This window comes from Nycticebus coucang, chromosome 3, assembly GCF_027406575.1.
Source record: "Nycticebus coucang isolate mNycCou1 chromosome 3, mNycCou1.pri, whole genome shotgun sequence".
Lineage (NCBI taxonomy): Eukaryota > Metazoa > Chordata > Mammalia > Primates > Lorisidae > Nycticebus > Nycticebus coucang.
Window position 1 is genome coordinate 43,912,131 of NC_069782.1, and position 12,697 is coordinate 43,924,827.

General features: G+C 36.1%; 1 protein-coding gene across 5 annotated transcripts in view; it reads right to left on the minus strand.

The window, feature by feature from the left end:
• Positions 1-1,619: 1,619 nt before the first annotated feature.
• The window catches only part of NAV3 (neuron navigator 3), an 862,702-nt gene continuing 851,624 nt past the window's right edge, over positions 1,620-12,697 (minus strand). For all 5 annotated transcript variants that reach the window (XM_053585283.1, XM_053585282.1, XM_053585281.1 and 2 more), the window contains 2 exons: positions 9,018-9,221; positions 1,620-4,250 (listed from right to left, as the gene is read on the minus strand). In XM_053585283.1, the coding sequence (XP_053441258.1) occupies positions 4,131-4,250; positions 9,018-9,221 (324 nt within the window). In that variant the 3' untranslated portion in view covers positions 1,620-4,130. The remainder of the gene's footprint in view (positions 4,251-9,017; positions 9,222-12,697) is intronic.

Below are 12,697 nucleotides of genomic sequence, written 5' to 3' on the forward strand. Positions count from 1 at the left end.
CTCCAACTCTTGGGCTTAAGCGATTCTCTTGCCTCAGCCTCCCAAGTAGCTGGGACTACAGGCGCCCGCCACAACGCCCGGCTATTTTTTTTTTGGTTGCAGTTCAGCCGGGGTTGGGTTTGAACCGGCCACCCTCGGTATATGGGGCCGGCACCTTACCGATTGAGCCACAGGAACCACCCCTATTCATTCTTTTTAAAAAAAAAAAAAAAGTCTTATGAGTAGACACTTTAATTATCACATTATCCAGGTGAGTAAACTGAGTCCTGAGAATATTTTTTTATTACTGATATTATTCATTTATTTTAATGGCAGTATTAATACAGCACCTAATACTTATTTACAATTTCCTGGATAACAGGTGTTGTTTGTTCTAAGTGATTTACTGATCTAAACTCAATCTTCCCAGCATCCTTGTGTAGAAGTACTATTACCATCCCCATTTTATAACTAAGGAAAAAAAGTTCAATGATACATTCCTTTAAAAAACGATTTTAAAACAATTTCTGTACATATTATTCTCAAGAACATCTGAAAATAGAATATTTCATAGTTATTAATTTATTATAGAATAATGGTTGTTATAGCAGCTATAATGTCTGGAGGACTAGCCATTCAAGACATTTGCATGTAATAACCCATTTGATCCCCACAGTAATGTGTGAGAATGGATACTATTATTATCATCACTTTATGGGTGAAAAAAAATGAGGCACACAGAGTTTTAGTAAATTGGCCAAGGTCATACAGAGAATGACAACATTGGGATTCATTTTTATGCAGCCTGGTACTGCATTTAGCAGAATTGTATTTAAGTATTGGATTAATTCAGTATTTATTTGGATAAAATGAATTGTGGAAATTTCCTAAATCTCCCAAGCTGAGTGAAGAAACCGATGTAGCAACTGTAATTCGTTATGGATGATGGACCCATTTTAGCTAATACTTTTCATTTTTGCTCTACAATTGTTGAAAAGCAGAAGTTTTCCGGTTTTTAAAATTAAAACTCTATTTACACTATTCAAATATACATTCAAATTACTGAGGTTAAAGAGAAGCCTGAGATACTTTGAAAGAAATTATAATTTTAAAAGGAGTTCCTTTACTTTTTGTAGTCTCCTCTAATTAGGAAAGAAAGAAAAGTACTACCAAAAGAATTATTTTGTTTTAATCTTTAGACCTAAAAGTTCATAAGAGGATTTAATGAAATAAAACCAAACATTCAGGGCGGTGCCTGTGGCTCAAAGGAGGAGGGCACTGGCCCCATTGCCGCAGGTGGCAGGTTCAAACCCAGCCCCGGCCAAAACTGCAAAAAAACAAACAAACAAACAAACAGAAAAACCCTGAACATTCAATGCATTGATCTTGGTGTATATCAACATTTTATATTAATTCTTACCTATGAGTAGGTATTTAGGAAGACTATTCAGAGTTAACTTATTTTGAAATATAAACCTATTGCTTTTATTTTAAAAGCTCTGAGGCCCTTTCTATGATGTATATAACATATAAATTCATATACATCTCTACTGACAGTACATTAAAAGCACAGGCTTGACACTTCCTGTTACATTATTATTTTTTTCCCACATTTAATACATAGACACCACACTTTGTTGTCAATAAATAATTCCACTTTAATGGCAAAGTAATAATTTAGACAGATACAGGGTGCACGTTTGCAAAAAAATATATGCAAGCTGGTTTACAAGCTAGAGGAACAATAAACTAATAGAAAATACATCATCCAGTCAAGTCCATTGACACCAAGTACTTATTGTTGGGGCTTTACAAAGACTACAAAAACTTTTCTGATGATTTATTTCACTGTTTCCGTCTATTTACATGATATGTTACATCAAAAATGTACAAAATATAAAATGTATACAGACAAATGTTTCACAAACTAGTTTAAGTTGTAAACTAGGTGGACCTACTGGGGTGTATTGCAGGAAACGTCGGTTTATGGTCATGTTTGGACTGTGTTTCTCAAAATGGCAGGAAAAGATTAGCGATTTTCTTAGATCACATATCATACAAGGGCAACTAGTCACTCATCCAGCTACATGTAGTGATGTTTCACAACAGATTTGATCCATGTTTGAGGCTTCAAAGTCAGGGTGTACAGTTCTATGTGCATAAATCCTATTCGGATTTCCCTTAGGGCAATAGCACCGTGTAAGGACCTATATACTCAGTGACACTCTGAAAACTGCACAGATGTCTTATGGTGGTGTTGTTCTTTCTAGAGCAACTGACCCATGAGTGGTCACAGAGAGTAGCACCAATTACACGTCCTAAAAGTAACACATTTTTACATGCATAGAACAAGTCTACACTGTGGCCTAGCCCTTGGGTTTTATGAACTTAAAACCTGTCCTCTGTGTGTGGTGGTAACTTCTCCAATGACTCTGATCAGTTTTCATGCACGCTCTTTAAAGCCTGCCAGGACAGATGTACTCTCAGACAGTTTTACTTATCCAAAAATATATTGGCTTCATGTACAGTTTTGAAGCATGCTCACTCTAGCACTGATAGCTCCTGCGTAGTCATAACAACTGTAAATACAGGACAAACACCAGATAATAACAGTTTTGAAGGTTTGCATTCTGTATTTGTTTGTAACGTACAGGAAATCTCAGCAAGTGAAACACCTCTTCACACCAACAGGATAAAATACAATTTTGTTTGTGTTTGTTTGGACTTGTGCAGGTTTTAAAAATTATTATTTACAATACCTACCCAGTAGACTGTGCAAATCTAACCGTCCTTTACAGTATAAACGCTTCCTCTTCCACAGTGATTTTACTGCTTCAGTGTTCTTTAATGCTGAATTTCTCATTACGTACAACAATAGCTATCAAAATAACATGCGTCAAAACTAATTAAAAAAAAAGAATAGGGGAGGAAAGCCAAATAGTTGTGCTCATGCTAAATCCAGTGCCTCCAGCTCTGCTCTGCTGGATAAGAACTCAAAATCCCACCTTCTGAATCTCCTTCACTTTGAACTGGATAGAATTTTGCCACATGTCTCAGCTTTTAAGTGACTTCAAAGAGGGTTTCTGGGTTACTTGAACATTTTGGAGGATTAGGCAAAGCAATCTATTCACAAGGTAAAAATGCTGATCTTTCTCCTATCCATTTCTTAAAGAAAAGAGAGAGAGAGAGAGAGAGAGATGAGGCTACTAGTTTAACTGGTGTTGCTTGATTGTAAATGAAAAGACAGTGGAAATTACCAATGGTTTAGGATTTAAACCAACTGTTAAACTGTTGTAGAAATCAGTTTTAAGGCAGTGAGACAGCACCATAGGAAATGTTCCCTCTTTCACTGAAAAGGCTCAAACACATAAAGCCCTAAAAAAGCCTTTTTTCAGTGTTGACTAATAATTGGTATAAAACTCTTGTTAAGGGCGTGGACAGGTGGTTTAAAAAGACCACTGTGATAAAAACAACCTTATAAAACCTGTGACTCATGGACTAGCAGTTGGCGGAGCACATCATGAGCACACGGCAGTTAGAAGTCAAGCGGCACTTCCCCAGTTTGCCCCAGTAGTGTTGCTCTGGTGGTTGCACAATTCCATTTGTGCTTATGGAGGACTGGCCTCTTGGACCCGTCCAGGAATGGGGTGAGCGCACAACACGGACACCACTGGAGCCCTGTGACCAGCACCACGCGGCACAAAGGAGGTCGGACGAGTTAAAAGAGCAGACCCTACCTGGGGAGCTCCTCAGAGGAAACAAAGAGGAAGGAACAAAGGGAAAAACAAGAAAGAAAGAAAGATCTGCATTGTAAACTTTTAAGGAGGACTAAAAAGAAATTCCAGTTGGGCTATTTCATGTGCAATCTATTCAGTTGCCCTGTCTCTCGGGTCCTGTCCAGTTGAGTAATGGAGCCTTCTATCACTCCACGGATATAAAAATGCTTAGAAATAAAATAAAGTTAAGCTTCCATCTCAATTTAGTATCTTGGCAGTTCAGACTTGATTGTGCTGCCTCCTTGGAGACCATGACCCCGGGTCAGGGCCCTTGACAGGGTGCTTTTATACTGGCAGTGGTTTAGTGAAAATATCTTTCTTTTCAAACATTTTGTTTTTTAAAGCATAGTCTTTCCCACTAACACTTTTCACCCTTTAGAGGGTAGACTCAAGAGATGAGTCCACAACGTCTTCACGGTGGCGGCTGCCTTCACTCTCACAGCTCTGTGTACCCGAGTAATTGGCTGCTTCTTGGAGTTTCATCAGCATATTCATCTGAAGAAAGAAAACAGAGACATTGATGTAGGCGATGATGCATTGAGCAAGCAAGTCCTACCCAGACAAGGACCTGGGCCATATTAAACAACCATCTCATCCCATCAGGAAGAGAAACCGGAAAATAATTTTACATTGTCACCAGTGCCTCTGGCTCCGACAACCATGTCCCCCAAATATGACCACAACACCAAACCATAAGGACCAAACAGGGCTAGTAGATAACTCTTATTTGGGGCTGTGAATGAAGACTGCTCCAGCAGGGATACTGGAAAGGGAACTGTATCACAGCTGGACATCGGGGTCCATTGCTGGAAGAGCAGGCCCAGCTTCCTAGCTTGTTGGCTGGGAGAAGCAGAGAGCCCTGAATGGCAACTGAAAGTCGTGCGTGTTCACACACACATCGGCGCATACGCAGGCGCACACACGCCGTCCCTGGAGAGAAGGAGGGGACGAGAGGAATGAAGCCAGCTGCCGTACAGCTGACGAGAGGGGGCGACTGAATGAAGTGGACCAGGAGCATTGGAAGAGGGAGAAGGAAAGAATCACTGTCAAATTTTGTTTTTGAATTTCTGGCTAAAATATGATTGGCATATCACTGAAAACAAAAACCATGTTCTGGAACAGTAGTGGCTGTCTAAGTTTTCTAGGCTTAAAGGTGAATGGAAATATTTGTTTTAGTAAGAAGAACATATGGGTGAAAGAACCTGGGGAGAAAGGCAGCAAAAATTTCCATCTATTATAAAATAAAAAGCAGCAAATTGCCTGGATTTTGATAGATGTGGAACTCCACTGTTAAGAGAACAAAGTTAAAAAACAATCATTTAAAAGCAAATTGTGGATAAACAGCTTAACGATTTTAGAAAGCATAGAAAGATTGATGCATTATCTCATGAAGATAGTGGACTTCTTTTCATCAACATTTCCTACAAGTTGTAATAATTTTTATATCATATTAATTTTATTATCTTATAAAGTAGTCATGGTTGATCTTCTATTTTCCAATTTAGAATAGTAGAATGGAGAAATCTTAAAAGGGGTTCCTTGGTCAGATGATGTACTCTGCATGCCTGTGTGCTCGGTGGTAGACATGTGTGCAGTCAATGCTTGTGAAATAAACCATAACCTGGAAATCATCAACTTCAGCGAGAATGTCTTTCTGACAGGCTACAGTTACAGAATACTTTCAAGTCATTTTAATAGTCTTCAGGACAATATTTTAACCTAATTTTCAGTCTAACTCTCAAAATGTATTCAATCAGCTACAGTAGGCTATAACGTAAAAGTAGATGGTAGTAACCTTAAACCCAGGAAGCCCAAAAGCCAAATGTCGTCCTCAACACAGCCTCTTCCTCTCCCTTCTCTCTCCTCTGCTCTCTCTCACACACCCACACCCTCCTACCTCACATACAATCATCTTCATTCTCTCCTTTACCATTCCATCCCCCATTAGTAGCTGGCTATATATTCAATTATTGGTTGAAACTTATTTATTTAAAAAAAAAACCATGTTTTTTGAGTGCCCTCCCAATCTACAAAGAGTAGAGATGTTTAACGATGTCTGTTTAAAATGATATGATTGTATCTTAGTCACAAATGTTTGAAAACACTTGAATGCTGAATACTGTAAAAGTTTTATTGCATAGTATTATTATTAAAGTCTTCAGTTTTGAAAAGGTGACATGTAGTATAATAAATACATTTCATTAGGATAAGTTCTTACTTTCCTTTGCCTTCACACAGTATTACTTTATGAACTCAAATGAAATGAAATTACACAGGGAGGGAAGGTTAGGTACGATTCGATCATCATTGTGAGAGATCATCATCCCCCTACCAAAGTATTTCTCTCTTCTCTTCCTCCCTGTTTCTTCCTCATACCCATTGCTGTGGCTTGGATGTGGTTCATCCTTGCCAAAATTCATGCTGAAATTTAATCTTCATTGTGGCAGAGCTGGGTGATGGGGCTAGTAGGAGGTGTTTGAGACATGGGGGTAGATTCTTCATGAATAGAAGAATGCCCTCCCCATGGGTGTGAATTCTCACTCTGGAAGGAATGGATTAGCTCCCTCACAAGAGCAGACTGATAAAGAGAATCTGGCTTCCTCTCTCACCATCTAATCTCTTTGCACACTCCCACGCCCTGTCTGTTTTCCACGATGACTTGAAGCAGCATGAGGTCTCCACCTGATCCAGCTACACAATCCTAGACCTTCCAAAGACCAGAATTAGGAGCCAAATGAACTGGTTTTCTTTATAAGGTATCCAGCCTCAGGTACCCTGTTATAGAAATGCTCTATGGACAAAGACACCTATAATCATAAAGTCTGTCTTTTTTAAACCCTTGGTCAGGTCCTTATCATCTCTGGTACTTACAGATCTGCTCGTCTCCCAGCTTACAGCCTCTCTCCTTCAATTTGTCCTCTACTCTGTTATGAAAGAGATCTTTAGAAATGACAAATCTAACTAGGTAAGCCACAGCTCAAAAACCTCTGGTGGCTTTCCATCCTCGAGGTGACTAAGTTTTAACTTCCTGCAAAGATAAAGAATGGTTGGCATGATCTAGCAATTGTATACTTCTGTAGCTTTAATTCCTCTCACCAATTTGTATATAACTCCCTAAACTCATCATTTTTATTATGCTGTTCCATAACGTTTGACGTGTTTCCTTAATTTTAGATATTCTCCCTCCAACTATATAAGCTCCTATCCATCCTTCAAGACCCATCCTGAACATCTTCCCTGTGAAATGTCTTATAACCACTTCTTAGTGCTCACAACTTTACCTAGGATGTATCTCTGTCCTTATCAGTTTGCATAGGTAGATGTATCTCTCTTCCACTGTACTGTGGCCTCCTTGAGATCAGAAATTATATCTTACTTACCTTCTGATCACCAGTTTTTAGCACTAAGTCTGTACATTATTAACATTCAGATTATTGTAAATGATGAATACACATCACATTTTAAAAACAGTGTGACATATACCTAAAACATCCATCCTTGTTCAGATTCAAACCCAGATATTTGACACAAAATTGTGGATTTTCTTGCTAGGATTTCTGATTTATATTGGACTGCAGATACTTTGCCTTAAATCAATAATTATATAAATACATAGAAATAAAAGCAGATAGAGAATATTTATTTTTAATGAGAAACGTGCCTCATGCAACTATTTATTTTTCAATGATATCTGCCATTGAGCATGCAAGATATCACAGCTGCTTGTTTCTGAAGTTGTTCAGCAGAGCAGAAATTTTCAGCCTAATTCCCATGTCAGAATGGGAAATCTTGGAGCTCATTGCCATGAACAAAGAAAAGAGCATTCAGACTAAGGACAAGAGTGCTTAATGCAGTTAACCAACCTGGACTGTGGTAATTGAGAGAGGAGTACACTCAACAGACTAACCCTGAAAAGAAACTCCACACATATCTCTCCTTGTCTGAGACAATGTACCAAAATTGCAATGGTAGTACTGGAATCTATGAAAAATTCAGATTAAATAATCCATATTTGTATTCTAAACCTTATAATTACTCTATTAAATTTTAGCCATTCGATCAGCAATTATGTACTGTATAGACACAGTTATGCCAAATTTAAGCCAATTTCACCATCACCATTGATTACTAATCATGTATTGCTTAAAGGGTCAGGTACCACATTATAAAAATATGCCTACCTTTATAGAATTTATAATCTAGATCAGAAATCTTATACAGTGAATCCCTGGACTTTGCATGGGTGTATGTGTCTACTTCTGTGATTTTATGGAACTGTTAAAATAGTGTGGAAAATTTCCTGTGTCTCTGCATTTTCCTGGGGAGAGCATATTGAAAGTTTATTAGCTTTCCCATATGTCACTCTCCAAATGTTAAGAATGATCAGCTGAGATGATGATGTGTATGTTTAAGTGGTTAAGAGTATTCTACAAAATATCAAGTCATTCTATGTCCTTGGGTATGGTCATAGCTTATGATTTTCAATCATTTCCTTTTTGAGTACATTAGCTTGAAGCAATGATATATCTTTTATCTTGTTATCATTTTGGGGTATTGGTTGTACAAGTCCAATAATCTCTTCAGTCCTAAAATGATGTGCTAACAAACACACCGCATTTGAGACCAATATATGAAAAGTAATCTACAAAAGTAAAAAATAAATGAATTAAAATAGTTTTTTCCTAATAATACCACATCCTTAATATTTTCAGAATATTCATACTTTGGAATTTTATAGACACTTATTCATATTATTCTAGTATTTTGAAAAATAAAGCATAACTTCCCTTTAATTTTCAAGCCAGTTTATCTTTCTCTACTGTAAGCAACAGAAGACTAAGTTTACATTTAGTCAGGCTGGTGCTAGTTGATATATATAAATGTTCTTTAACTCTCCAAGTGTGTATTATATTGTATTCTTTTTGTTTTTCCATTTAAGAACAAAATGCAATTTCCAATTCAATACCCTACTGAGTAGAGTCATGATATGTAAAATTTCTACTTCTTATTTACACAATTTAAATAAGGGAAACATTATGGTCAAGCATTCAGCCTGGTATAAGTATTTCTCAATTATTGTTAAGCACACAAGGTGGGCTTTCATCTTAAGAACTTCACCTAACAAAAGCCAGCCAAAGGTAGTAGTTGAAACTGTGTCAAATATTGCCTAGGATAACTAATGTCTTTGACACAAGTGATTAAATACTAAGAATTTCACTACAATAAAGATTAAATGGGAAGAATTGAACATCGGTTCCTTACCAGGGGATCACCTTCTGTGTCAGTCTGTGGAATGTGCTTTGAGGTTGTGGCTTCCTTAGTGGATATGCAACCCTCATACCCAACATCTTCTGGTCGCAACTGCAGTAATGCTGGGCTCTCCTGAGGCAAAGATGTTGAGTTCCATGGGTAGGTGTCAAGCACCCACTTTGAGGGATCTTCCCATGGCGTGCGTTTCCCATACATCTAAATGATGATCACACATTTAGCACATTAATAGACATTTATTTTCAGTAAAAAAGGTAAATTCTAATTGAACCCCACCACTTTTTGTATATTGAATTCTTATGGGACTTTCAAAGGGAATTCAATATATATATTTAATAAGGCCTGGTGTATATAATTTACCAGGCTTTAAACATATATCTGTTTAAGTAGATCACTTTAAACTTAAAGGCTGGACAAAATAAAACTGAACTTTTGAGATCAGCATTTGAGGGAGAATATAAGGATTGTTATAAATACATATAGAAATGATTATCCATATTTATCTTAATTAGCATTTTACAAACCAAGAGAAAACTCAATTTTAAAAAATAAAAGTTCTAAATATGAAGTACTGACAAAAAGATCATGCTTGACACTAAATTGAGTACTGTCCTAAAATGGCTTTGGAAAATGATGAATAAAAGAAAAAAAGACTTATTTATCTCTGTCTACTTCACAGTACTCAAAGGTTCTTTGAAAGTAAGCATATGTTCTCTGATAAATATTTTCCTTTTACCAACTTCTTCTTATAATCATATTGTTTCCTGCAAAAACTCTTTGTAAATGATTACGTATAAGACCACTAGTAAAAGAAGTGGAAAAATACAAACTGATACCACAACTTTGCAAGAACCTGTATAGAGGCAAATTGCCCAGTAAAAAAGAGACAATATAGCCTAAAGTACTGGAAGTAGATTAAAGAAAAGAAGATGAATCCAAGAAATGTTAAACATTTTTAAGCTAGAAGCAAAGCTGAGACTGGAAAGGGCACCATAAAGATAAAGAGATTAATGGGACCTTGTAAAAATAGTAGAATGCTAGAGGCAGCACAGAAAGCAAAGATAAAATTAAGAGAAGGGGACAGTAACATGGACACACTATTAATGTAATGTCTCTATCCCATTCACTTGCACTACCAAGAACAATCCTGATCACCAGGTAACAAACTTTGGTTTGTAGGTAGGTGGGTGTTCTGTGTGGTTTGTTTTGGTTCAGTGAGACAAAATCAAAATGGTGGATACTGACATAATGAAAACTTTATGGATGGCCTTAAAATTTCCTTTTGAGCTTCCTCTAGAGAAGTGATATGAAGATTTTAGCCTTGTCTAAAGAAAAGGAATCTAGGTAGTGATATCTGTGCATTTCCTTAAGAAATAGTAGAGGTCAGAACATTAGATTTTTTTTTGTTTGTTTTTCATTGTAGTTTTCTTCTTTTAGAGCAGAAGTTTTCTCTCAGTTAAAAAACTACTTGTAAAAGATGTAAAATTTAGCTTGCCATACAACTTAAACTGATTGAAGGAAAAACGTGTAATTCTTAGAAAGCTTAATTATGTTAAAATAAAAGAATCTGAGCATAGAAACAACTGATGCCAGGCTTTAAAGAACTATCCAGGACAGCAACATTGGAAGTGAACAATGAAAAGCTAAGTGGGCCCAACTCTGTATTTTGGAGTGAGACAGATATTATAGAAAAAGAATTAAAAGAAGAGAAATTTAAATATTCAGAATGAGATGAGTTGATTGCTGACATTTCAAGGAAGATCACTAGAATAAAAATCAAAATCCATTGTATCACCAACATTTTTTCAAACTAGAACATCTGGCAAGAGAGCATTCCTCACCACAGAATCAGCTTTCAACCTCAAAAGAAATTGTTTTTATTCCTTTCAACTAAGAGTTTCACATTTACAATAAGGCTTTGTGTCCCTACCTCTCTTCCAATTCAAGGTTCCTTCCTGCCAATAGATCCAAGGACCTGGTTCGTGTATTGTAAGATTCCTCTACTTTCTGCTCCTCCAGAAGGCATTGATGAAGCAGCCTGGAAATATTTTCTGTTGACATACTTTTCTGGTCCAGCACAGCCTTTGATGGTCATGTGAACTGTTGACTAACCTAAGGGTTTTCTTTTGTTTCCCTTCCACATGTCCTCACATCACAGTTGACTCATATTTCACACTGATCTATTACTAAATGTCACAAACTAAACAAGAGACTTGAGACACTTTCTATCTCTTTTCAAAAGTATTTTTGAAGTATCTCTCAGTTTTAGTTTGAGAAACTGTTATTTCTTAAGTGACTATGTTTTTGCCCAAACAGAAGCTCTAAGAATTATGATACTCAGAAGTGTTTTAAAAATAATATTGATATAAATATGAAAGAAAAACACATATACCTTTTAAAAATGACATCCAAGGAAGCTAAGCATTTTTAGTATTATCATTTAAATTTTTTAAATAGATTCCTTTTCTGTTTATATATTGGCAAGAAAATATGACATAAGGAGAATTTCATAATACTTGGATAAGAGTTTATTATAAAAACTATATCTAGAAAAAATTCATATAAATATGAAGAGGCATAGACTGGCCGATTGGATTAACAAAAAGCACAACCCATCTATATTATGTCTTCACGAAACACACTTGACTGCTAAGGATAAAACAAGACTAAGGATCAAGGGTTAGAAAACAATATTTCAGGCAAATGGAAATCAGAAGAAAGGAGGATTGCAATCTTATTTTCAGGTACAAGTGGATTTAAAGCACCTAACGTTAAGAAAGACAAAGATCATCTCTACATACTCCTTAAGGGAATAATACAACAAGAGGACATTTCAATTCCAAATATTCATGCGCCCAACTTAAATGCTCCCAGATTTATGGAACAGACCTTAATTGGTCAGAGCAATATAATATCCTATAATACCATAATAGCTAGGGACTTTAACATCCCTAGCTATTATTGAACTGGAAATATCATCTGAACAGAAACTAAACAAAGATACAAGGAACAGAAATGCAACTCTAGAACAAATGGGCATGATGGACATATATAGAACACACCATCCCAAAGTTAAGTAATATATGTTCTTCTAGCCAGCCCATAGAATATATTGCAAAATAGATCATATCCTAGGTCAAAAATAAAACCTTAACAAAATTAAATGAATAGAAATTATACCTTGCATATTCTCAGACTACAAGGTAATAAAGATGGAACTCAACTCCAATAAAAATTTTCATCTCTGCACAAAGTCATGGAAACTAAACAACCTTTTGCTGAATGACAGTTGGCTAAGAGAAGAAGTAAAGGAGAAAATTATAAAATTCCTCGATAACAATAATGAAGCTATAAGTACCAAAACCTATGGGATACACAAAAGCAGTCCTAAGAGGGAAATTTATTTCATAAAATGCACACATCTGAAAATCACCAAGAGAGAACATCAAGAAACAAATGAATCATCTTTAGGAAATGGAAAAGGAAGAGCAATCCAATCCCAAACATAGCAGCAGTGAAGAAAAACCAAAATTAAACCAGAAATAAATGAAATTGAAAATAAATAATCATTCAGAAAATTAATGAAATAAAAAGTTGGTTCTTCAAAAATATAAATAAAATCAATCAACCTTTGTCCAGATTAACTAGAAACAGAAAAAGAAAATCTCTAACAA